The 27722-nt window shown below is 40.8% G+C and overlaps 1 protein-coding gene and 1 non-coding gene across 8 annotated transcripts in view; both read left to right on the top strand.

The window, feature by feature from the left end:
* Nucleotides 1–102: 102 nt before the first annotated feature.
* LRRC28 (leucine rich repeat containing 28) overlaps nt 103–27722 on the top strand; it is a 175867-nt gene continuing 148247 nt past the window's right edge. For 5 of the 7 annotated variants that reach the window (XM_060179331.1, XM_060179332.1, XM_060179329.1 and 2 more), the window contains exons 1-3: nt 103–256; nt 2501–2728; nt 18622–18662. In XM_060179331.1, the coding sequence (XP_060035314.1) occupies nt 2561–2728; nt 18622–18662 (209 nt within the window). In that variant the 5' untranslated portion in view covers nt 103–256; nt 2501–2560. The other 2 variants (XM_007518893.3, XM_060179330.1) reach the window with 2 other exon arrangements.
* LOC132535028 (U6 spliceosomal RNA) lies at nt 5386–5489 on the top strand. Its single transcript, XR_009546816.1, has one exon. It is a non-coding gene; the product is annotated as a U6 spliceosomal RNA (small nuclear RNA).

Below are 27722 nucleotides of genomic sequence, written 5' to 3'. Positions count from 1 at the left end.
TGAAGGAAGTCGCGCTCTCGGCCAATAGACACGTCGTTTGCGAAAAACGAGCGCGGCATCCCACCTATCACGGAACTGCGAGAATAAGGGCGAGTCATCGCGAGATTCCACCTTCCTCTCCATGGTTCCTTTCCATAACTCTCGGAGGTGCGGATTCCGCCCCGCCCCGCGCCCCGCCCCTCCCGGCGCCCCGCCCTGCCCCGCCAGCCCTCGGCTTGCGGTCCGGCGCCGCCCGCCCGGGAGCGCTGGCTCGGAGGTGAGTGTGGCAGGTCGCAGCTGGGGAGGCCTCAGATGGCGAGGTGCCGTCCAGCCCCCAGTTCCGGCCTGCGACCCCCTAGGTCCTGTGCGGCCGGGCGGCTGCAGGTGGACGCGGGACCGTAGGGCCTCGGGTGGCCACGGCTGCCGGGCCCGCCTCGTCCCGAGTCCGGGTCGCTGGGCTCGCCGCCACCAAACTGTCAGTCAGGGTCTTCGGAGCTCACTGCCTGGCTGAGTAGGGCAGGGCGGCAGGTGCTGTGCCCGGGACTTCTGCCAGCGCTCAAGTGCTGAGAAAATAGCCTTCTGGCAATACCTGTAACATGTAATTTGAAATTCTCTAACCTTCAGTTTTATGAAGTTGGAGTGGGGCTTCGACTTCAGTGCAGAAGTCAACCGAAGGAACCCTGTGCTTGCAGACATTTGATTAAAATGTGTAGAATTTCCTTAAGATGGAAGGGTCTGATATGGATGTATATCTTACGGGTATATGTGTATCTTATGGATATATATATATCCGTGAGTGAGTGGATTGGTGTTTACCTGTTGGGGTTAACGTACAACTGCATATACAATGCCGATCTTTAATGCAATTTAATATTAATTATGCCGTTTAAATTTACCTGTAGCTAGGAGGTCCTGAAGGGATAATTTGCGTAAGAAACGTGTCATGCAGAGCCTGTGTGGTGATGGTGACTGCATATTGAAAAACCATTAGCGCTCTGATTATTTTCATTTCTCTATGTTTTGTATCCCCCCCCCCCCCAACTGCCTTTGTAGCAAGATTAGGATGTAATGATTTTTTTTTTATTTGCAAAAGTGATTTATGAGACTATAAGTTAATAGGAGTGTATATTAACACCTGATTTTTTTTTTCTATTTTAAAGGCAGCCAATGCCAGCCAGAGAATTCAGAAAGAAAGCCTCACAGGTTATGATGAATTTTCTCTCTGGCTCTTCATGAGCATGGGATATAGTTGTACTTTGTAGTTGTGTTTGTATAAACTTTGTCTACCATTTAACTGATAGGAGGAGGAAACACAAGGGCCAGTGAAGTGCAGGAAAGGCTGAGTTGTAAGGTGGTGATGCTTTAGAGTTAAGGTTGGGGTTCTGGAATGTTACTCTTCCAAAAAACTCATTATTCATCTTTAAAATTAACTCATCAATGCCTATTGCCGTGAGCAAGCACTCAGTGTATAGTAACTACTAGTATGCCTTAGAGAATGGAAAAAAAGCCCACAAAACTACCTTGCAATATTACATGTCCTGCTTTTATTCACTCATCAGCTCTGTGTGTGTGTGTGTGTGTGTGTGTGTGTGTGTGTGCAGGTGTGGAGGGATGAGGGGTGGTCTACTAAATTAAGTAGGGAATTATTAGGTCTATAATTAGACATGGTTTTCTGTGTAAGGCGCTCCTTGCCTTTAAAATGCTTGGGATTTTGTAAAGATTGAAGTTTTTGTCTTATGTTTTCTGTAATGAACTTAATTGGTCTTGGGAACACCTGTCAGCAGGCAGGTAACAAGGGCAAAGAAAACACCCAAGTTTTCTGACTCAGGAGCTTTCAGGCTTGGCTCAGTTGAGAGCAGAAAGATGCACCAGTAAATATGTATATGACAAATTGTCAGGGTTTTTACAAAGAAAAAAAAAAATCAGGTCTCAGAATAGTTCAGGGTGGGGAAGTGATTCCTTTCATTGAAATAGTAAAATAGAATTGTTGTAGACATTTTTTTTTTTTTTGCTCTAATACTTTATGGAACTAAAAAGAAAGAAAGGGATAAAGAGATAAAAGAGAAATTGGATATAGGACAAGTATTTACAAACCAGGGAGAAAATGAGTCTGTAACTGACCAGATACTGCATTTAAAATATTTCTAGAGTATTTTAAATACAGTGAGGTAGTTCAGGGAGGAAATTGGCTTGATATATCTAATTTTTAAGCTTTTTCTTTACTACATGTTGTGAAACTAGTCTCTTAGAGATTCTTAAGTTCAAGAATTTTCTCATTTTGTATTATTTGTTAAGTGGGAAATATTGTTTAAATAGCAAGATGTGTTTTTACTAAGTTTTATTTCGACTCCTTTCTAGGTATCTATGACAGATAAATTTAGTTGTTAGAAAAATACAGGACTTGAATATATGACTCTTTTTAGAGTATTTATAACCAGCCCCATATACTAGTAGACTTATTTGGCAGTGATTATAATTATCCCATTTCCTTATTCTTTTTTTTTTTCCTTATTCTTTTTAGAAATGGACCAATTTTGACAAGATGTAGTGCTGCCACGTGCCTGATGGGATATGTTCAATCATGGCCTCCGAACTTTGTAAGACGATATCTGTGGCAAGGCTGGAAAAGCACAAGAATTTGTTCTTAAACTATAGAAACCTACACCACTTTCCACTGGAGTTACTGAAGGATGAGGGACTACAGTACTTGGAGAGACTTTATATGAAAAGGAATTCCATTACAACCTTGGTACAGTATTACATTGCATTCAAGATCATTTATAATCTCCTGCCAAGGTAGTGGGTGGGTTGTTAGAAAATTCATGACATATTTTTCTGTTTCCCTATGCAAAACAAGGTGTCATAGCTTTTCCAACAAATCAGCTCAACATAGTTTATCTATCCCAAGAGATTCATGCCAAGATGTGTCTTCCCTCTTGTTATATAAACAGATAGGATAAGCACACACAGAGGGTTCTCAATAGCTGAGTATTCATAGTCCATTACAGTTGGGAAATGTCAGAATGAGTTGTGTTAGAAAACAAAATATATGGGAGTCGGGCGGTAGCACACATGGCGTAAAGCGCAAGGATCGGCGTAAGGATCCCAGTTCGAGTCCCCCGGCTCCCCCCCTGCAGGGGGGGTCACTTCACAAGTGGTGAAGCAGGTCTGCAGGTGTCTGTCTTTCTGTCCCTCTCTGTCCTCCCCCCCCCTCCATTTCTCTCTGTTCTATCCAACAACAATGACATCAATAACTACAACAATAAAACAAAGGCGACAAAAAGGGAATTAAAAAAAGAAGAAGAAAAGAAAATATCCACTAATATCACACTTGTAGGTTTCAATTCTTCACTTAACCTGTGGTCTAGATCTTGACTTGTCCTTTCTTTTTGAATTAAATTTCTAGGGTGATTTTTTTTTTTTTAGATATAACAATATATACTTAAAAGGGAAAGGAGAAGAATCTACAAGGATGTGTTTGAGTTAGAGGCTCTTAAAAGAGATTTATTTGGAGAGTAAATTATTTTATTAATAATGGTGGGGGGAGAGAAAAGAGAGAAGAGAGAGCTAGAGCAGTGCTGGGGATTGAATTCAGGACTTCACATTTGTTGAGTCCAGTGTTGTCTCTACTGTACCACCTTCTGGGCAGCTGATGTTTAAATTATTAAGAGAGGCATTTAAGAAGCTTAATGTAGTCACTGAGGGTTTTGAAAAACAATAAAACCTCCAAACTCTTCTTTAGACTGAACTGCGAAAATAGAATTATTTTGAACGGGGCTGTTTTTCAGTTTGTTGATTTTTTGGCCACAAAAGCAATAGTTGACTAACATTCTGTTTTAAGGATAGTTACAATTGCTACCTAATTTTTATTATATCTAAGGTAAAAACAACAACAACAAACTAAGTGGTTTTTATTTCCCCAAGAGTAAGTCCCAAACTGTTAATCTCCACTATTAATTATGAAATTCAACCTCTGTTTTAAGTGAAAAATCACTTCATATGAACTTTTTGGGTTATTATAACTTCATTTGAGTACTAACTTTGAATTCTAGTTTTTTCACACTGTGTGTGATTGTATTTCTTTGTGGACTGAGCTATTCTTCATTCTCCTCTAAATACCTGAGAGTTTAGCTTATTGTCTTCAAGTACATGGAATATCTTCCTGGAAAATTTCCATTTAATCCATATAAAGTACCTGAGATAGGTAGAAAGTTTTATAAAATTTGTTTATCTTTGTTGTACATGAAAGTAAGTGGATATATTGAAGATATATTTCTCATTGTTAGTGTTTCATATTAATATATATGTTCTATTGAGTGGTAGGTTAGAGATTATTTTATTTTTATTTTTGATAGGACAGAGAGAAATGGAGAGAGGAGGGGAAGATAGAGAGGAGGTGAGAAAGACACCTGCAGACTGCCTGTGAGGTAACCCCCCTGCAGGTGGGGACGGGGGGGTGGGGGGCTTGAACCAGGATCTTACTCCAGTCCTGGGCACTTAACCCAGGTTAGAGATTTTAATGAGCCTTCTCAGTTTTCCCCCTTTGCAATAGTGTAAGAAATTTTTGTCAAGGATTTTAGTGCTTATTTTCCCATATTACCTATTGTTGTTGTTGTACAAAGAGAAAGTAAGTGAATTACTTCTTACCTGTCGTAATCCAATTGAGTAGACTTTATTCAAAGAAATTCACTTTTGCTTATAAAGGATACAGTAATTTTTTTTTCTGGCAGTTTTTCAACTGCCGTTTCCTTTCTTGCTGCTTTTTCATTCCGATGGAGAGAGAGAGAGAGAGAGGCAGAGACACCACAGCCCCTTAGCTCTTCCCTATCGGTTTCTATTCAGGTATAGGTATCCTTAGGTACCTACTATACTGTTTTAACTCATCTTTACTCTAGTCCTTAGCGTACCTTTCATGCGAGTGCTCTGTTACTAGTTAGCAAAAATCTTTTTTTTCACATGTTTATTATGATAGGTGTTTGTATTTTATTTCAACTTTTTTTTACGGAGAACATGTAATTCATGTGTATCAAAGGACTTTGTAAACTGTAAACCTACTGTAGACTTGAAGGGATGGTAAGAATAGCAACAGTCAGGAGTTGGGCGGTAGTATAGTGGGTTAAGTGCAGGTGGCGCAAAATGCAAGGATCATCGTAAGGATCCTGATTCGAGCCCCTGGTTCAAGCCCTTGGCTCCCCACCTGTAGGGGAATTGCTTCACAAGTGGTGAAGCAGGTCTTTAGGTGTCTTTCTCTCCCCCTCTCTGTCGTCCCCTCTTCTCTATTTCTCCCTGTCCTATCCGACAACAATAATAACTACAACAATAAAACAACAAACAACAAAAGGGCATAAATAAATATATGAATAGTAACAGTCTTCCTATTACTTGTTTGTACTGATTGCTTACTCTGTGCTCGCTTTGGCAGCACATATACTAAACTTGGAAGAATACGGAGATTTGCATGGTCCCTACACAAGGATGATATGCAAATTCATGAAGCGTTCCATATTAAAAAAAAAAAAAAGACTGCTTACTCTGTAGATTTTGAAAACAGATGAAACTGTATTTGTCCTGCAGTACATTGGTAGCTGAGGGCTTTTAGTATGATTGCTTGTATTATTTATGAAGTGTATTTTGTTTTTTCTTTATTTCTTTGGATACAGTTAGAAACTGAAAGAGATGCGGGTAATAGGGAGAGAGAAAGAGAGACACCTGCAGACCTGCTTCACCACTTGTGATGTGTCCTCCCTGCAGGTGGGGGTCGGGGGCTTGAACCCAGGTCCTTGACACATTGTAGTGTGTGCACTCAACCAGGTCCTCCAATGCCTGGCCCTGATAAAGTGTATTTTCTTTCTTTTTTTTAAAGACTTTATTTACTTATTGATGAGAAAGATAGGAGGAGAGAAAGAAAGAACCAAACATCACTCTGGTACATGTGCTGCTGGAGATCGAACTCAAGACTTCATTCTTGAGAGTCCAATGCTTTACCCATTGTGCCACTTCCCGGACCACATAAAGTATATTTTCTAAAAAAGATTTACAATGTAGAACTTGACTTAAAACTGCAGTACTGGGAGTCGGGCGGTAGTGCAGCGGGTTAAGTGCACGTGGCACAAAGAGCAAGGACCGGCATAAGGATCCCAGTTCGAGCCCCCGGCTCCCCACCTGCAGGGGAGTCGCTTCACAAGTGGTGAAGCAGGTCTGCATGTGTCTGTCTTTCTCTCCCCCTCTCTGTCTTCCCCTCCTCTCTCCATTTCTCTCTGTCCTATCCCAAGAATGACGATATCAATAACAACAACAAAACAACAAGGGCAGCAAAAGGGAATAAATAAATAAATAAATAAATAAATATTTTTTAGAAAAACTGCAGTACTGTCCAAATGAGGAAAAGCTCACATTGAAAACTCGTATCTCAGATACATTATGAGTTTGGTACACAATGCCAGGCTACAGGTGATTGCCACTTGAAAGCCATTATTCAAGCAATAAGGATTTCTGTTGAAAGATCATTGACACCAATGGTCACTGTATTCAGACTAGCCTGCTAATTGGTTAAAAACAAATTTAAGCCCCACCTGCAGGGGAGTCGCTTCACAAGCAGTGAAGTAGGTCTGCAAGTGTCTATCTTTTTCTTCCCCTCTCTGTCTCCCCCTCTTCTCTCCATTTCTCTCTGTCCTATCCAACAACAACAACATCAATAACAACAACAATAATAACTCCAACAATAAAAACAAGGGCAAAAAAAGGGAAAATGAATAAATAAATATTTAAAAAATTATAAAAAAACTAAGCTAACATTTTTGTACAAGACATGCAACTAGAGGTGTGTGCATGTTTGTGTGTGTGTGTGTGTGTGTGTGCGCTCCATTGCATACTGATGCTAAAACTTCTCCCAAAGACATTACCTGTCTATTCAATTTCAGTCCTGGCCCCTACCTTATCAGATGCACATACACTGTGAAGACATTGCTTCCTAGTTGCTGTGATAAGGAGAAGATGGAAACCCATCAAGTGTAGGCCATGGATTTGATTGCTTTGGCAAAGTAAGGACAGCATGGGAGAGGTAAAGTGAAGGTTATAGCTAGTGCATGGTGAGCTAGACTAAAAATTTAAGAGTCTTTGGTATGCTTACGTGTTTGCTGACTTTTTCTTAAGCTAGTTTTGGAACCAGTATGAACTAAATTTGAATAACAAAAAGTTCACTAGACACCTGTTTTTCCATAGAGAAGTGTTTTAACATGATTTTCAGAGCTTCAGTGTTACTCAGCGGGGCTGAGGTAAATTGTTATGGAGAAGTTTTCACTTTAGGCAGACAGCAAAAACATCCAACACCTTTTCTTTGCTTTGAGTGACAATCTCTTTTGGGTGGGATGTACATGTATATGTAGAGTCATTAATTCAGAAAGTTTGATAAGTAAAATAGATAAAGCTGAAGCTGTTGTCACTAGGCGGAGAGGATCAGTCTTGCTTAATCTATACCTTCTCCCCTCCAGGGAGCTGTTTTAACTCTGTAGGAAACCACAGATTGAAAGAAAACCAATAACTTAGCACAGAGATTATGAAGGGAAAGAGCAGGGAATCAGGCTCACACAAGAACTCTACATAGTGGTCAGGCAGGTCATGCACAGAATATGTCCTAAACATGGGCCTAACAAATCTACAGCTTTAGGTATTATTCTCTGGATGAAAGTTTTATAAGTTGATTTTATTGTTTTGTTTTATTTCTTGATTTTTTTAAAACAAAATCCAGTAATTGGGGAATACACACACACACACACACACACACACACACACACACACACGAGAAGAGAGGAAGGGAGCCAGGATGCCTTGTGATGCCAAGGATTGAACCTGGGACCTCATAGTTGAGATTCCAGTGCTTTGCCTACTGTGCCACTTCCTGGCATGCTAAGTAGTTGGGTTTTAAACTACCATAGCATGTTATTCATTCATTTTATAAGTATTTAAGGAGTGTCTCAGTGTACCAATTTCTGTATTGGCATCAAAGGTAGTGAGTGAGAGAGATGTAGATTCAAGGAGGGGGAGTAAAAACAAAAGAGATGTAGATTCTGCCCTCGTGGAGTCTCTCCTCTGTCAGGAAACATAGATATTAAACAGCTTTTGTCAAACTCTTGGTAGGTAGAGACTACTGGTTTAGTCTGTAACATGACTTACTCGAGTAAGTCAAAGTCTCCTAGAAACTGGGAAAGTTTCCCAAGGAAGTGATATTAAACTGAGACTGGAAAGATGAGTAGGCATTAGCAGAGAACTTTACACACAGGGAAAAGCATGGGCAGAAGCCTTAACATTGGAGCAGCAGATGTGATCATAGAATTAAAGATTGGGCACAAGGGCTGGCATAAGGATCCCGGTTTGAGCCCCTTGCTCCCCACCTGCAGGGAAGTCACTTCATAGGCAGTGAAGCAGGTCTACAGGTGTCTGTCTTTCCCTTTCTCTGTCTTCCCTTCCCTCCCTTCATTTCTCTCTGTCCTAACAACGACAACATCAATAACAACAACAGTAATAACTATAACAACAATAACAACAAGGGCAACAAAAGGGAAAATAAATAAATATAATTAAGAAAAAAAACCCTGAAGATTGGTCTGTTATAGCCGGATCACAGAGATAAAAATAGACAACTAAGTGGTAAGGACCAAGTATATATGTATTGTATATGTAGAGAGAGAGAGAGAGAAAGAGAGAGACAGGGACACAGGCCTGAGTACTGCTCCATCACACACGGTGCCAAGGACTGAACCTTTACCAGGACCTCATGCTACAAGACATAAGCAGTACCACTGAGCCACCTCCTTGCCCCCACACATATCTTGAACATATAGAGGTTTGGGACTTTTTCCTAGATAGTGAGAAGCTTCAAGTGGAGCTATTAAGTAGGCAGCTGGGCATGTAGACAAGGGTGGTGGCTATAGAGATGAAGAGATTTCAGGAGGTAAAAAGTAAGTCAGACTTGGCCAATTTGGGTACTCCATTTTCTCAGACACAATGATAAGATGAGAATGGGGTCTTTAACTGGGACTGTTTTGGGGGGAGGAAAGGTACCCTCCAATCTCATTGCTAAACTGATAGAATCTGAGCCTAAAGCTGCTGGTAGCTGTCTCAGATACTGTCTGAGAATGCAGTAGGCAGAGAGGCGATACAGACAGAATGCTTTCCAATGACATCCTTTGGTATTAATGTTGTTTTTGAGGCAACTTTGGTTTATAGGATTCTGGACTTTTGTCTTTTGTTATTAGCTTATCTTGAGATCCAAGCTCATTTCTATGCCGGATTTTCCAGATATGTAGTGGTTCCTGTTGAGCAATGAAGGAAAAAGCAGGACCTAGTATGCCACCCCTAGCATTACGGGAATTAGACTTATCCCTGGACTGAAATCCTATTTGTTTACTCGTCATTCTTTCACTTAGCACATATTTATGGCATGCAGATGAACAAGTTATTGTACATGATAAATTATTCTGAAGACCTAAATGTTCATCAGAATGTGGTTGCTTACCATCTGAGAACAGTGAAAAAAGCAGCTAACATTTGAGTCAGCATTAAGTGTCAGACACTGTTTTACATGTGTTAACTTACTTAATTCTCAAGGCAGTTTATGGGCTATCTGCTATTATTATCATCCCTATACTGTAGGTAAACTAAGATAGAAGAAAAGATACATTGGAGGGGCTGAAAGCTAGCTCACTCAGTGGAGCATATGCCTCAGCAAGTCCTCCCTCCTGGTCTGGTTCCTGTCACTGCGAGGCCCAGCCTGGGCAGTACTGCTCAGCCCCTTCAGCTTCACCTCTATTACAGCTTCCTGCTCCTGATTTCACAAGAGCAGGTAAAGGCGAACAAAAGCTATAAACCTTATGGGAACAGGAGTTGCTGCTGAAAAGCAACAATATTGGAGTTCAGTTTCCAGACTCCAATCTGGGAGCCACAGAGAGGCACTCCACTTACTGTGCACAGGCCAGGTTCTGAGTATGCTCCCTGGTGGCATATGGGAATACCACAGTAGCAGGGGAAACTCCAGCAATGGTGGACCAGGACTGTGGTATTCTTCTCTATCTCTTTCTCTCCCCCCCTTTTTAATTATCTTTGTTTATTGGATAAAGACAGCCAGAAATCAAGAGGGAAGGGGAAGATAGAGAAGGAGAGAGACAGGGACACCTGCAGCACTGCTTCACCACTTGCAAAGCTTTCCCCCTGCAGGTGGGGACTGGGGACTGGGGACTCGAACCTGGGTCCTTACGCATTGTAACATGTATTCAACCAGGTGCACCACCACCTGCTCCCCCTCTATATTTATGTCTGTATATTTATATCATGAAAAAGAATAATGAAGTTGGCCTGGAGCAGTAGTATAGCATATGTATAGGGCCCTGCCACCACACTAAAATAAATAGTAAAATGATGCACATGTGGGTAGGCAGTGGTGCCCCTCGGTGAGAGCACATATTACCATGCTTGAAGACCCACGTTTGAGCCCCTGCTGCCCACCTGCAGAGGGAATCTTCATGGAGCAGTAAAGCAAGGTCTGTAGGTGTCTCTCTGCCTCTCTTTCTCTCCCTTCTTAATTTCTCTCCTATCTAAAGACAGAAAGAAAGGAAGGAGAGGAAGAAAGAAAGAAAAGAAGAAAGGAAGAGGAGGAAGGGAGGGGAAAAAGATGCATATCAAACTTAATAGTTTTTGTTTAATGAACTTGGCACATATCTGTGGTTGCTTTGGTGGTAAAACTTCAGAAAACTTGAGTGTTTGCTTTAGATTTTCCTTTGCTTTTGTTTTAGAACCATTAAAACCAACATATCTAAAACTTTTAATACGTGCATGCCCAAATAATCAAAATTTGCAATTTCCCAGGAAACACTGACATATGTTTTAGATTATCTTTTTTATTTTGGTTATAAAGAGATTGTTATTTGCACAGCTTAGTCATTTACATTCTTTGCTTGGAAACAGAATGTCAGTGGTAGCTAGCAACACATCGATAAGTTCTAGTGGTACTTGACCTATATTATATCAGTGCTTTGACTGCATAGCCTTGCTCTGAGTGGTCTTCTCTTACAGAGGGGACTTAGTGAATGGCTGAAATTCCCAAACATATTTCTTATTGCTTTTTCTCCTTTTCATTAGTACATCCCCTCTTCCCTAACCCTCTACCTCCAACCCCACCTCTGCAAAGAATCAGCATTTGCAAGATAATTCAAGTGAAATAATCACCGTACATTTCAGAAAAAAAAAAAAAGAGCTTGACCATCAGAGATTTGATGTTGGTAGTTATAAATATTGAGAATCTGCTGTTTTTCTTTTAAGATTTTATTTATTAAAAAATTTTTTTTTTTATCTTTATTTATTGGATAGAGACAGCCAGAAATCAAGAGGGGGTGATAGAGAGGGAGAGAGACATAGAGACACCTGCCACCCTGCTTCACCACTCATGAAGCTTTCCCCCTGCAGGTGGGGACCGGGGGCTCAAACCTGGGTCCTTGCACATTGTAATATGTGCGCTCAACCAGATGTGCCACCACCCGGCCCCAAGATTTTATTTATTAATGAGATAGATAGAGAACCAGACACCAATCTGTGCTGCCAGAGATTGAATTTGGGACTTCATGCTTCAGAGTCCAACAATTTATCTACTGTGGAATAGAACTGAGTGCCCAGAAGTAAGCCCCCACACCTATGGACATCTAATCTTTGACAAATGTGCCCAGACTATTAAATGGGGAAAGCAGAGTCTCTTCGACAAATGGTGTTGGAAAAAATGGGTTGAAACATGCAGAAAAATGACACTGAACCACTATATTTCACCAAATGTAAAAGTAAATTTCAAGTGGATCAAGGACTTGGATGTTAGACCACAAACTATCAGATACTTAGAGGAAAATATTGGCAGAACTCTATTTCGCATAAATTTTAAAGACATCTTCAATGAAACGAATCCAAGTACAAAAAAGACTAAGACAAGCATAAACCTATGGGACTACATCAAATTAAAAAGCTTCTTTACAGCTAAAGAAACCACTACCCAAACCAAGAGACCCCTCACAGAATGGGAGAAGATCTTTACATGCCATACACCAGACAAGAGGCTAATAACCAGAATATATAAAGAACTTGCAAATATCAACAACAAGACAACAAACAACCCCATCCAAAAATGGTGGGAGGACATGGACAGAATATTCACCACAGAAGAGATCCAAACACATGAAAAAATGCTGCAAGTCTGTGATTGTCAGAGAAATGCAAATAAAGACAACAATGAGATACCACTTCACTCCTGTGAGAATGTCACACATCAGAAAAGGTAACAGCAGCAAATGCTGGAGAGGTTGTGGGGTCAAAGGAACCCTCCTACACTGCTGGTGGGAATGTAAATTGGTCCAACCTCTGTGCAGAACAGTCTGGAGAACTCTTAAGAAGGCTAGAAATGGACCTACCCTATGATCCTGCAATTCCTCTCCTGGGGATATATCCTAAGGAACCCAACACACCCATCCAAAAAGATCTGTGTACACATATGTTCTTGGCAGCACAATTTGCAGTAGCCAAAACCTGGAAGCAACCCAGGTGTCCAACAACAGATGAGTGACTGAGCAAGTTGTGGTATATATATATACAATGGAATACTATTCAGCTATAAAAAATGGTTACTTCACTGTTTTCAGCCGATCTTGGATGGAGCTTGAAGGAATCATGTTAAGTGAAATAAGTCAGAAACAGAAGGATGACTGTGGGATGATCTCACTCTCAGGCAGAAGTTGAAAAAGAAGATCAGAAAAGAAAACACAAGTCGAACCTGAACTGGAATTGGCGTATTGCACCAAAGTAAAAGACTCTGAGGTGGGTGGGTGGGGAGAATACAGATCCAAGAAGGATGACAGAGGACCTAATGGAGGTTGTATTGTTATATGGAAAACTGGGAAATGTTATGCATGTACAAACTATTGTATTTACTGTCGAATGTAAAACATTAATTCCCCAATAAAGAATATATATATCTCCACTGTGCCACCTCTCAGAGCACTCTGCTATATTTTTCTGTCTCCAGGGAACACCAAGGAAATATGGTAAGTGTTTAAAACGCGGTTTGTGCTTTTGGAGGATCCTTAAAGTTTATGTAGAGGAACGTTAAAAAAAAAGTGTGGAAAAATGAGTAAATAGTGGGAAATGAATAAGAGACAAAGAGATACTGAGCAACAAATGGTAGCATTCCCAAAGGGCCTTTCTGCTCCAGAAGAGGGAAGCTTGTCTGTGCCTGTCTCTGTTTGCATTAGCTTGCCAGGGTTTCTGATTCTTCTGTTTAGAAACAGGTACTTCTCTATAATGTATACTAGAAGTAGCATGGATCCAGGATCATTATGGGGTGCAGAAGATGGGAGGTCTGGCTTTTGTGATTGCTTCCCGTTGAACATGGATGTTGACTGGTAGATCTATACTCCTAGCCTGTCTCTCTCTTTCCCTAGTGGGGCAGGGCTCTGGGGAGGTGGGGCTTCAAGACACCTTGGTGGGGTCTGCCAGGGGAAGTCAGGCTGGCATCACTATAGCATCTGGAACCTGGTGGCTGAAAAAGAGTTAAGATAATAAAGCAGAACAAATTGTTGACGAATCATGATCCTAAAGTCAAGAATATTGCAGATGAAGATTTGGGATCTCTGTTTTGGAAAAAGCTAGTAAGTCTGTTTGCTTTTATGGCCCTCCTAGGTGAGTGCAAAGTGGTGCCTCTTTGTGGTTTTGAGCGTGTGGTTTCCCTCACGCTCAACAGTGAGCAGCAATTCTTGTACTTGCTGGTCATTTGCATATTTTCTTTAGAGACCATCTATTCAAACCATACCCCATTTTTTAAAATTTAGGGCTTTGTTGTTGTTTTTATTTAGTTGCAAATAGTCTTCATAAATTCTAGATGCTAGAATATGATTTACAAACATTTCATCCACTCTGTTGGTAATGGTCTTTGATGCATACTTTTTTTTGGTTAAAGTCTACTTTATATTTCTCGTTGCTGATTTTGTATTTGTGGGTTTACAGATCCACAGTTGTGAAGACATACATCTGTGTTTTCTTCTGATGTCATGGGGAGTGGGGTGGTAGCACAGTGGGTTAAGCACACGTGGCGCAAAGCGCAAGGACCGGCATAAGAATCCCAGTTCGAGCCCAGGGTCCCCACCTGCAGGGGTGGAAGCAGGTCTGCAGGTGTCTGTCTTTCTATCCCCCTCTCTGTCTTCCCCTCCTCTCTCCATTTCTCTCTGTCCTATCTAACAGTGACAACATCAAATAACAATAATAACTACAACAACAATAAAACAAGGGCAACAAAAGGGAATAAATTAATAAAAATAAAATTTAAAATATGTCATAAGTATAGTTTCTTGAAAATGTCAAGTAATTTTTTATTTTGTCTCCAGACTTATTGCTGGGGCCTGGTGTCTACACTATGAATCCACTGTTCCTGGGGACTTTTTTTTTTCTTAATTGGATAGGACAGAGAGAAACTGAGAGAAGGGGGAGAGAGAAAGATAGACACCTGCAGACCTGCTTCACTGCTTGTGAGGCGACCCCCCTTCAGGTGAGGACCTGGGGGCTAGAACTGAGATCCTTATGCCGGTCCTTGAGCTTCGTACCATGTGTACTTAACCAGATGCACTACCACCTGCCCCCCCCCCCCAATTTAAGTAAAGTTTACACTGAACTGTTCACTAAGATTTTATTTTACATTGTTGGTGTTAAACTGTTAAATAAACAGTGCATTGTACAGCTCAGGCAAACTACTTTGTGTCTTAGCCATTGTTAGCATTTGAGCTTAGTTATCCTCACAGAGTAGAAAGCATTTTAATGTTAATCTATTAGGTTGTTGGAAAAATCGCTTTTCTACCAGCCTAATATTCTTGTCGTGTCTCTTGCCATACATAAACTATGAGAGTAGAAACATCTGCAGCAGGTGCTTTCCTTGTGCTTTATACTTGTGCGCTTAACCCAGTGTGCCAACGCCCGGCCCCAATAGGTGCTTTCCTTTGCATAGCCATTATGCTATCTCCCCCTGCATCGGTGCGTTCCGAAGACAAGCTGCTTTGCTTCTTCTTCTTCTAGCGTTTGCCCTTCTTCCGTAGCCAGTCAACAGCGTCAGGTTGAGCCTGATGTAAAGTTTCGAGACCTCCTTTGAATCTGGAGAGGTGGCAGTCGTTGACTATGTGGGTCATAGTCTGTCTGTAGCCGCAGGGGCAGTTCGGGTCGGCTGCTTTGCTAAAATGTCCTGATAGAAAGTAGACTGTGATATTGTGGAGTTACCAGTAGGTGTCAGCCACAGCCTGTGCAAACAGGCTACTTTCTCGGCAGGCACTAGTTTTTTATTTGTTATTTTTTTAAATATTTGTAGAACCTAGTAATCTAATGATCTTTTCAAGGTCAGTGTGCTTATTTTTAAATTTAAAAAGTGCAAATTTACATGTTAATAAAGACACAGTCATGAACTGTTGGCAGCAGAAGCACTGGTCTGTGCTTAACTGTGCGTGTAGTTCTATAACTCCATAGAGCTAATCAGTCTGTCTTGACAATATCAGAATATTGACTGATGGGAACCAAACAGGCATCTGAGAAGAATGACCATGGTCCTTCAGTTAGTCAGATATGATATTGATATTGTAGCAGAGAAGGGCCTAACAGCTGTTAGGAATAGCTGTTATTAAACTGCTTCCATCTTCCTGTCCTCACGGCCCCACCTTGTCACCACTCCATTAGAATTCTTTAGTTTGTCCAAGATGCTTTCATGTATGCCCATAAATGGAAGTGTTAGTCTCCTAGCTAGGGGACATGCCAATATTAAAATAAACATTTTGAGGATTTGAACAGATCCAAGAGTAACAGCAGAGGAAGCACTGGCTATAACGGACTTCATTAGAGTGAGAATAGAAACCAGAATGGTTATGCACAGCAACTCTAATGCCTGAGGCTTTAAAAGTCCCAGGTTCAGTCCCTCTGCACCACCATAAGTCAGAGTTGAGTAGTGCTTTAGAAAAAGAAAAAAGAAAAAAAAAAAAAGACTTCATTTGGGTAACCAAACATGGCAGAAAAGGAATCACAGCTTTCAGTATTTGAAAAGCAGAAATAGTTCTTATCAAAAAAAGGTACTCAATAAGTGCTTCACTGACCTCATAACAGTCACTAATCACTATTCAGTGCTAGCTAGTGATCTTAAAAAGGCAAAGATAGTGACTGGAAAAATAAGTGATAAAGTATCAACCTTGCATGTCTGAGATTCCTGATTGGATCCTCTGTACCACATGTTCCAGAGTGGTACTCTGGTTTCTCTCTCGTGTCTGTCTGACTGCTTTTCTCTCTCTCTCTCTCTCCCCCTGTGTGTGTGTCTGTGTATGTTCGTCTAATATGAAATTCCTTCTTTCTGTATAATGAATTTAAAATCTTGAAAAAAGGGGACAAGAATATATGTATGTGTGTATGTCTGTCAGCAGCTTGGAATATCATTGCTAAATATTTAAATATAACTCAATATGGAATTATAATGTCATTCCCATTCTTATTATTGGATAGATACAGAAATTGAGAGGGGAGGGGAAGATAGGGAGAGAGACAGAGACACCTGCAGCCCTGCTTTCCCACTCGCAAAGCTTTCCCCCTGCAGGTGGGAAAAGCATTTCCTTTTTAAAAGATGAACCAGTGGATTTCTGCTGTGACCAGGATTTGTTTAGGAAGGTTTAAAGTAAAAGCCTTTCATGATCACTCCTTCCCACTTTCTGCAAAATCGTTATCCATCCCTGTACCCTGACTCACAGACACTTCAAACTAATGACATGAGTTTTCAGAACCCACACTGTATATGCTGTAAGTCACTGATTAAATCATGTAGCATTTTATATAGTGTGCATATCACATTAAGTCTTTTTCAAGTATAAAAGACATATGCACATTGTTAAAAGTTGAGATGGTACAAAAAGATGGAGAGTAGCAAGCACAGTCTCTCTTTTCTACTCCTGAGAATCACCATTAGGAAGTTTTTATGTGAGTAATAGCTTTGTTGAAAATCTAAAACTTTTAGGTTCCAGACATTTTAGTTTATTGAGACAGTTATTTGTATAATGGGACTTTAGAAATTAGAACTTTTTTTTTTCAGGAATACTGTTAAGGAGTATTAGCAGAAGAGATTGTATTCATTTGCTTTTTCACAAACATTTCTGTTTTTAACTTTTATGTTACTTATGCCTAGAAAGCTAGCCAGAACTACCTTCATACTCCATAGTGACTTCTGATGATTTATGATTGTTATGGACATTCAGCTTATGCTACAGTATGAATATATAGAATAAAATTATAATTCGCAGTTTTCCTTCAGTGTGTATCCTCACTCAAGGGCATTCTTTCAGTTTTTGTTGTTGTTGTTGTTTCTGCTGTTACTGTTATCTCTGAAACTTTACTTCAGGCTAACTTTTTCAGATAAAGACACACACACACACACACACACACACACACACACACACACACACACACACACACACACACCCGGAGGGAGGGAGAGAGAGAGAGAGACAGACACTATAGCACTGAAACTTGCTCCAATGCAGTGGAGCCTAGGCTCGAATCTGGGTTGCATGTGGCACATAGTGCATTATTGCAATGCACTATCCAAGTGAGCTATTTTGCTAACTCTTGTTTCAGTCTTACAGACAACTGTCTTTATGTTTGTGTCTTTATCTTCTGAACTGTGGGGGGAGGTAGGGAGAGGGTACAAGGTGACTGACTTACAGACAAGAGGCTTTTTTCCTCCTACCTAGTGCCTCCAGCAGAGCAATTTGTTGCTAGTGGGGTTTTTCTAAGAATCTTTTCATGGAAGGGGCAAGTCTCTGAAGGACCCCATTCAATTCCTTCTCTCTCCTCCCAATAACCAGCCTTGCTACTTGTCACCCCTTTTCTGAACCTAAGACGTTTGGTCAGGTCTGACACTCCCCTGGACCATCTAAACTCCAGCTTACTAAATTCACTCTGGACCCTGGGGATTCCTTTACTTTCTTTTGAGCAGTAACATTTGTGAGTTGCGGGGGTGGGAGTGGGGGTGGGTGGGGAACAGGTGAGTAGGCTGGTGATTTTGCTTTTTTTTCGGGGGGGGGCTGCTGTTTAACAAATCATACAGTGGAGATGGGGCTTCAGACAATGGAAATGTGTTCTCTCACAGTTCTGGAGCCCAAGAGTCTGCAATCAAGTTATAGGCAGGCTGAGCTCCTTCTCAGGGCTGTGAAAAAGAATATGTTCCTTTCTCTTAGCACCTGTGGATTGCCAGTGACCCTCCATATCTGTGGTCTATAACAGCATCATGCCAGCTTCCTGGCTCCGTTATGAGATGACATTCTCCCCTCTGCCTGTGTCTAGAATTATCTGAATTTCTTCTATAGCTGGAAGAATGAGGTTTCTGCTTTCTCCAAAGGACAGTGATTTAATGTTTACATCTATACATTTAAACTCAGGTGGTCTGTGTAAACACAAAACTCAGACCTGCTGATTCACCATCTTCACAATTATTTTCTCAAAGCATATATGCCCCCCTGAAAAGATAATACTGTATGTTTAAGCTGACTAGAAATGTTTTCATAATTATTCAAAATTAAAATTTAATTCTAAGTTTTTAATTTACAGCCAGAAAACCTTGCTCAGAAGCTTCCGAACCTTGTGGAACTGTGAGTGTTTATTCAAAAATTTTAAAATAACAAGAATGAAAATAATTTAAGTTATTTGAAATAAGAGGATATGTAATTATAATGTTGCCTTATTCATTTTGGGTGTCATGATGATGGTATTCACTTAATTAGACCCGTGGTTCTGATAAACTTAATGTTATCTTTTGGCACTGACATTTGTTTTAGGAGCTAGACAGATAGCTCATTAGTCAGAGCATGTGCCTGCCATAGATATTGCCCAGGTTTGAGCCCTGGCACCACAGGAGAAGTGCGATGTCACCAGAGGGAGCTCTGGTGCTTTGGTATCTCTCCCTTCTGGTGTTTTGTTTCTTTCACAATCTGAATGGGGGGGAATATATATATATACACACATATATGCATGTATGTGCATATATATATGTATGTGTATTTTAAATTCTTACTTCAAAATAGTGAAGATCATGAAAGATACACTTGTTTGTCTGGGTGTAGCATTTTTGTCACAGAAATCTTCAGGCTAGTCCATGCAGTTGAGGAAACACTGTTGTTTCTCAGTTGCTACATGTGATACTTGACAAAAGCAGTCTGGCAGTATAAAAAACTTAAAATAGAGAGTGAAAGCTGCCTTCCTTTTATCCTCTACCCTTCATTTGCTTTATTTTTTTTCTTTATTTTCAATTTTTTTTGTATTGTTATTGTTAGTTGTTGCTATAGCTGTTGTTGTTGGATAGGACAGAGAGAAACGGAGAGAGGAGGGGAAGACAGAGAGGGGGAGAGAAAGATAGACACCTGCAGACCTGCTTCACTGCTTGCGAAGCAACCCCCCCGCAGGTGGGGAGCTGGGGGCTCCAACAGGCATCCTTACCCCGTCCTTGTACTTTGCGCCACGTGTGTTTAACCTGCTGCGCTACCGCCTAGCCCCCCATTTGCTTTACTTCTTTTCATGATCACTCCCATGATGATAAATGTGTTTACACCTTTGGTTTTTAATGTATCAACTGAGTACCTGTTGCTTTATTACTATGAAAGATAAGAAATTTCAATGTCTTATAGTTCCCTTTCTCTCCACTTGTCTCTTAATTTTGTTGGGTGTTTTGCATTGCTGTTTTCTGCTCTCTTTAATATTTGGCATGGTTTTCAGGAAGTGGAGGAGAGAAAGAACTTTACGCCTCCATGCTCAGGGTCTGTCATTTTCTATTATTTATTTATTTATTTATTTATTTATTTATTTATTTATTGGATAGAGACAGCCAGGAATTAAGAGGGAAGGGGGAGCTGTAGAGGAAGAGAGACAGAGAGACACTTGCAGCACTGCATCACCACTTGAAAAGCTTTCCCCCTGGGAAAGCTCGAACCCAGGTCCTTGCACATTGTGACATGTGTGCTCAGCCAGATGCGCTACCACCTGGCCCCCTGTCATTTCCTTTTGAAAACTTTTGAACCAAAGTCAAAGCTGAAAGCATCGTAAGTACAATGAACACACATATACTAATGTGTTTTTGCCAGTGACTGACTCTTTCAATTCCACATCTACTTTCTATGTGAAACTGTACACAGTCCTCTCAGCACTTGTTTGCCTATTGTCCCAAGTGTTAGCTTGTCAAAGAACAGTATTGGGGTAACTTTACAATTGATAGTAGCAGGAAGGCAGTTACTAGTTATTTGAAAGAGAGAGGAAACCAGAGCTGTTCCATTCAGTCCTTTCCCCATCCATGTATGACTGTTTCAGTTTTTTCATATTTTTCCAGCACTTGGCATTGTCACTAGTTTTTATTTTTGTCATTTTGCTAGAGGTGTGGTTTTGTCTTGTGGTTTCAGTGTATATTTCTCTAATGGCTATTGAGACTGAACATCAGTTTCAAGTACTTGTCATCTTTTCATTTTTCTTCTGGTCTGTTCATTTTTAGTTTTTTTTTTTCCCCAAGTTTTGAATTAGAAGAGTTCATCACATATTCTTGCAACTGACTTTTGTTATATGTGTTGTTTACAAATCTTTCTCTTTTATTTTTTCTTTATTGACACTAGGGTTATCACGGGGTCGTGAGTGCCTACACAAGACTCCACTGTTCTTGGTGGCCTTTTCCCCCCCTCTTTATAGAGACAGAGGAAATGTAGAAGGGGAAGAGAGCGAGAAAGAAAGACAACTTCAGCACTGTCCCACCACTCATCCCCATTGTACAAGGATAACATGCGAATGTGCGCTCAACCAGGCGCACCACTGCCCAGACTTCATAATTTGCTTTCTTATTCTCTCTGTCTCTCTCTGTAGAGCAAAAGCTTTATATTTTGATGAGGCCCAATTTTTGCTTTAATGTATCATGTTTTTAGCTTGAAGTATAAACCTGTTAGCTCAAGTCCCTAAAGTTTATCTATTTCTGTTTGTTCTCTAGTCAGCATGCTCAGAATTTTCATCGCCTTATCACTTAGGTTGTTTCTGAAAAGAAATCTGCTGTTACCATCACATTCATTTCTCTCTCTATAATGTGGCTTTTCTTCTTGGATTTACCTGAAAAAATTCTGAGTTTTTTACTGGTTTTCAGCAATTTGATTTTGTTGGACTTTGCTGTGTTTTTCTTTTCACTTGCCATTGACATTCATTCAACTTCTTGAGTTTGTTTCTTTATAGTTCTCATCATATCTGGAATTTTCTGGCATTATTGCATTCTTGTTAAACTATTGAATGTTGTTCCATAATCATTGGCAAACTAATTTTTTTAAATAATTTTTATTTATTTATATTATTTATTGGCTAGAAATAGAGAGGGAGAGAGAGAGAGAGACACTTGCAGTCCTGCTTCACCATTCATGAAGCTTTCCCACTGCAGGTGGGGACCTGGGGCTTGAACCCAGGTCCTTGTACACTGTAATGTGAGCACTTAACCAGGTGTGCCACCAACTGGCCCCACATGCTTTTTTTTTTTTTTTTAAGTCTCTTTTTCCTCTATATGATTCAGTTTGGACAAACTGTATTTCTCTGTCTTCAGGCTCAGGAAGATTGTCTTCCTTAGTGTCAAATCTGTAACTAATCTTACAATGAAATTATCTTTTTGATTCTTCTATTTTTGTTCTCTGAAAGTTCTATTTTGGCTCAACTTTGTATCTTAACATTTCTTTCGTAACATCTGTATTTTCATCTAATGCCTGAACACAGTATTACAGCTGTGCTAATGTCCTTGTTTGCTAATCCCGTCATCGCTGCCATCATTGACCTATCTGTATTGATTAGTTTAATCCTAGTCATTGTTCACACTATTCTGACTTTTGACGTCTCTAATACTTTTTGCTTGGATGCTGTGTGGGTGTCTTTGTTTTCTTCCTTTTCACTGTATTTGGTTCTGGCATGTGTTCATATGCAGGTCGGTTTGATCCATTCCTGGCTTATCTTCATACCTCAGTAGAATAGGTCTAAAGTAATGTCTCTCTAGGGGAAGCGTAGGCTTCTTACTGTGACATGGCTTTCCTGGCTCTCTTCTGATGCTCCATGCGATCAGCAAGGACTTGGTGTACTTGATGCTCAGAACTTAAATGCTGTGTGGGTTGTTTAGCTGATAGCACCTCAGTAGCTGAAATGCATGTTAGATGCCAGTTAAGAGTCAAATAATCCCACTTTTAAATGTTTAGATTTGTGTGTTTGTTACTTACCTCTCCTCCAGAACTCTTGCTACTTTCTTCTGGCTTCCTCGACTTCCTGAACTCTGACATTTATCTGCATTGCTCAGTGAGACTCGCAGACTATTTTTTTTTATTTATTTAAAAAAGGAGACATTAATAAAACTGTAGGATAAGAGGGGTACAACTCCACACATTTCCCACCACCAGATCTCCATATACCATCCTCTCCTCTGATACGTTTCCTATTCTCTATCCCTCTGGGAATATGGACCCAAGGTCATTGTGGGATGCAGAAGGTGGAAGGTCTGGCTTCTGTCATTGCTTCTCTGCTTCTTCTAGCGTTTGCCCTTCTTCCGTAGCCAGTCAACAGCGTCAGGTTGAGCCTGATGTGAAGTTTCGAGACCTCCTTTGAATCTGGAGAGGTGGCAGTCGTTGACTATGTGGGTCATAGTCTGTTTGTAGCCGCAGGGGCAGTTCAGGTCGTCTCTGGCTCCCCAGCGATGGAACATAGCGGCGCACCGGCCATGGCCTGTTCGATAGCGATTGAGGAGGGCCCAATCATAACGTGCTAGGTCAAAGCCAGGTTGACGCTTGCAGGGGTCTGTGATGAGGTGTTTGTTCTTTACCTCAGCTGACTGCCAACTCTGTTTCCAAGAGCTGAACATGGGCGTTGACTGGTCGATCCATACTCCTAGCTTGTCTCTCACTTTCCCTAGTAGGGTGGGGCTCTGGGGAAGCGGAGCTCCAGGACACATTGGTGGGGTTGTCTGTCCAGGGAAGTCTGGCCAGCATCATGTTAGCATCTGGAACATAGTGGCTGAAAAGAGAGTTAACATACAAAGCCAAACAAACTGTTGAACAATCATGGACCTAAAGGCTGGAATAGTGCAGATGAAGAGTTGGGGGGTCCCTTCATTTTGCAGATAGCTAGTAGGCATATTTTAGTTATATTTCAAAGGGCCTGTAGCTATACTAGCTTTTTTTTTCCCCTGAGCCTGAAATCTCATATGCAGGTGGATCCAAGTTATTGTCTGGGGAGGTGATGTCATGGCTGGAAAAGGGACAGAAAGCTGGATCAGGGAAGAGAGTAGCTCCCTAATATGGGGGAGCGGTATAAATATTATTGATTGTAAACCCCATCTATTTGATTTGGTCTGGGGCCCATATTCAGCTTAGAGCCTATGTGACCTCTGCATCCCTATAGATCTGAGCTCACATTCTGTGGTCATCAGTAGGAATGTTCCAAGCTGCCCCAATATCGACCCATCTTCTTCAGGTGTAGCATAGAGTATGTTGTCCATCGTCCCTTTGGAGGATCGAACATTCTTTACCATTGTTGATCCAAGTTGAGGGTAAGGTCCTATGGGGGGCCCACAAAGGGGTCTATTTTGTTGTTCCTGATAGAGATGACCTGTAACAATGGAGAGAGGGATTTATTCGAGGTCTAGGCTTATCATGTCACAGACTATTTTTTTAAAAAAGATTTTATTTATTTATTAATGAGAAAGATAGGGGAGAGAGAGAGAGAGAGAGAGAGAAAGAACCAGACATCACTCTGGTACATGTGCTGCCAGGGATTGAACTCACGACCTCATGCTTGAGAGTCTAGTGCCTTAGCCACTGCGCCACCTCCTGGACCACCACAGACTATTTTTGAAATGCCTTCTGGCCCATAGCAGAAAGCTAGGGAGATTGTGTCACTTACCTCACTGGTTCCCTTGCTTTCAGGAACATAGAACTGTCTCTTACCAACCTTTAAAATTCATTATCTTATGCATTCTTTCTCCCTTTCTTTCCTCCCTTCCTTCCTTCCTTCCTTCCTTCCTTCCTTCCTTTCTTTCTTTCTTTCTTTCTTTCTTTCTTTCTTTCTTTCTTTCTTTCTTTCTTTCTTTCTTTTTTGCCTCCAGGGTTATTGCTGGGGTTTGGTGCCTACACTACAAATCCACTGCTTCTGGTGGCCATCTTTTTTCCATTGTTGTTGCTGTTGTTGTTATTGTTGCTGCTGCTGCTGTTGGATAAGACAGAGAGAAACTGAGAGAAGAGGGGAAGATAGAGATAGGGAGAGAAAGGTACCTGCAGACCTGCTTCACTGCTTGTTAAGTGATTCCCCTGCAGGTGGGAAGTCGGGGTTCGAACTGGGATCCTTGCACTTCGCACTGTGTGTGCTTAACCCAGTGCCGCCTGGTCCCCCTTTTATTTTTCTTATTGCTTGTAGTAGCTGTGTACATGTAGTTCTTATTGTTGTTATCCCTTCAAATGTAGAAAGAAAACTCTTGTTCTTTTAATGTTTTTCTATAAATATTAATTACTACTTATTCTGAAATACTTCATATTTACAAAAAGTTGTAAAAAATTATATAGAAATATCCAATATGTCTTTCACCCAGTTTTTCTGTTGTTAATATCGGGCAGCTCCATGATGCATTTGTCAAAGTGAAGAAACTGGCATTGGCATGGTCCTATTAATTCTCCATATTTTACTAAAAATAAGCATGCCCAACTACTTTCCAAAGTGTCTGTATTACTTTGTACTTTTACAGTACTTCCCCCCCCCCCCCCGTTTAACTGCTTGTGAAGCGACCCCCCTGCAGGTGGGGAGCCAGGGGCTTGAACTGGGATCCTTACTCTGGTCCTTGCACTTCACGCCATGTGCACTTAACCCACTGTGCTACAGCCCAGCTCCTGTATATTTTTTAAGTAGGTGGCATTGATGAAAGTTAGTTACATGAAAGCATCAACATTTCAACTACACCAAAAATAGAAAAAAATATGTGACTTAAAATTGCTAAACTTAAAATTAGAGAGGCCTGGGGGGTCCGGTGGTAGTGCAGTTGGTTAAGCGCATGTGGCGTAAATTACAAGGACCGGTGTAAGGATCCCGGTTGGAGCCCATGGCTCCCCACTTGCAGGGTGGTCGCGTCATGAGTGGTGAAGTAGGTCTGCAAGTGTCTGCCTTTCTCTTCCTATCTCTGTCTCCCCTCCTCTCTCAGTTTCTCTCTGTCCTATCCAACAACAGCAATAACAACAATAATAAAAACAACAAACAAGGGCAAAAAAAATAGGGAAAATGGCCTCCAGGAGCAGTAGATTCGTAGTGTAGGCATTGAGACCCAGCAATACTCTGGAGGAAAAAAAAATTACAGAGGACTCTTGGTAACAACAATAGCAACAATAGCAAGCACTATCCATGAAGCTCTTACTCTCCTCAGAACTTCACATTTATTGATTGTTTAATCCTTGCAACATTCCCTTGTCATAACCGGTGCTATTATCTACATCTGGGGATTAGGAGAAGTGAGGATAAGTGACGCCTCCCTCCCTCCTCGTGACTATAAAGCTGCAGGTAGTCTGACTCTAGAGCCTGCTCTCTGATCCACTCTACAAGACATGATTCTTCACATGTTGTACATAATTTAGTTATTTTGTTTTATTTTTAACTGTAGCCTCTCTGAGCTCTGGCTACTGGTAGTACTGGCAATCAAACCTCTCACATGTAGTGTCTGTGCACTACTGTTGCACGGTCTTCTCAGACCCTTCAGAATGATAGAGAATTGAAGCCAGTGCTGTACTTAGTATGAGAAAGTCTTAGTGGTTCTATAGTCAGAACTACTGTGAACTGCAGAGACATTATAATGTGGATGTGTACATGCTGTGTTTAGTTTTTAGCACACAGAAGTTTTAGAGTCATGTGACAGTTAAATTTTTAATGTGGAATCATTTCATAGTTGTTTCAGTTGGGTTAGGCCTTTCCGGCTAATATCGACTCCACAATTGATTCCTGACATTGAAACATATTTTTGCCACTGAGATTATCTCTGGGTCTTGGCATCTGTACAGTTCCTCTGCTCCTGGTGGTGGGCTCTTTTTTTTTTTTTTCTCTTTGTGTAGCTCTATAACTTGATAGAAACAGAAAGAAATGTTGGAGGTGAGGGAAGAGAGAGAAAGAGAGACACCTGTAGCACTGCTCCACTGTGAAACTTCCCCTGGGCAGGTGTTCTCCAGTGTGAAAGCCTGGGCCTGTGCTCTACCAGGTGAGCCATCTCCTGGCTCCTGAATAGTCTCCTTAGATTTTTTAAGTTTTTATTTTTAAAATTTATTATTAAATTTATTATTTTATTATTTATTATTATTATTATTATTGCCTCCAGGGTTATTGCTGGGGTTCAGTGCCTGCACGACGAATCCACTGCTCCTGGAGGCTTTTTTTTCCCTTTTGTTGCCCTTGTTGTTTATCGTTGTTGTTATTGTTGTTACTGTCATTGTTGTTGGATAGGACAGAAAGAAACAGAGAGAGGAGAGGAAGACGGAGAGAGAAAGACACCTGCAGACCTGCTTCACCACTTGTGAGGTGACCCCCCTGCAGGTGGGGACCCTGGGGCTCGAATTGGGATCCTTATGCCAGTCCTTGAGCTTTGTGCCACCGGTGCTTAACCTGCTGCACTAACACCCGGCCCCCTTTTAATTTATTTTAATGAAAGAGATAGAAAGATATAGAGGGAGAGAGAGGGAAAGAGGGAAAAAAGAAGAGAGACCAGAGCACTGCTTAGCTTTGGCTATTGGGGGGTGCTAGGGATTGAACTTGGAACTTGTGAACCTGAGACATGAAAGTCTTTGAAAAATATGTATTTATTATTATCGTTTTATTTATTGTAGACAGGACAGAGGGATTGAGAGGGAAAGGGGAGGTAGAAGGAGAGAGAAACACCTGCAGCACTGCTTCACTACTTGTGAAGTTTCCCCACTGCAAGTGGGAACTGGAGGCTTGAATCCGGGTCCTTGTGCACAGTGATGTGTGTGCTTAGCCAGGTATGCCATTTTTTTACCTTTCTTATCCAGTGTCATTGATATTTCAGCATTTGATATTAGACAGTATTTCAAAACTGTGTTTTGAAAGTCTTTATGAAAATTGATTTATGAAGTGCAACAAATAAAACAATGGGTTTGAAAATAGGCCATTGCACTCCTAGTCCCTTGTTTCAAAATCAGTTGTAGAAATTTATTTTGGAAATCATTATTATGTGACCTCCAGTGTGTCACAGCTCTTCTGTGCTTAATAGTTGACTGTTGATGACACATAAAGTCTCCAGCAGAGGGTGTTAAATTACTTTAGTTGGGGAAAAAGGCTGCCAGGCCTGCCTGGACATGACACCCTCATACCTTTTAAAGGAAAGACAGACTTCTTGTTACAAAATTCCACTTGTTATGAAATAACTTGTGCACCCTAACAGCTGACTATATTCTACAGATTCATCAAATAATAAGTATTGAATATTTCCCTTCTTTATTTACAGCGAGCATGCTAGCTGGAAATGTCTGATTATTTTTTCAAAGTTATCCTTTGAAAACGGAAAGTTATATTTTCCTTTATACAAGAAGTGTTAATTTTTGTTTACACAATAGCCATATTTCTAAAAAAAAAAAATCTAGGTAATTTAAAATAATCTAAAGAAACCAGTTATTTGTCTTATA

Source organism: Erinaceus europaeus, chromosome 20 (assembly GCF_950295315.1).
Source record: "Erinaceus europaeus chromosome 20, mEriEur2.1, whole genome shotgun sequence".
NCBI lineage: Eukaryota > Metazoa > Chordata > Mammalia > Eulipotyphla > Erinaceidae > Erinaceus > Erinaceus europaeus.
The sequence above is the reverse complement of the archived record's forward strand: the minus strand, read 5'-3'. Positions and strand labels throughout refer to the sequence as shown.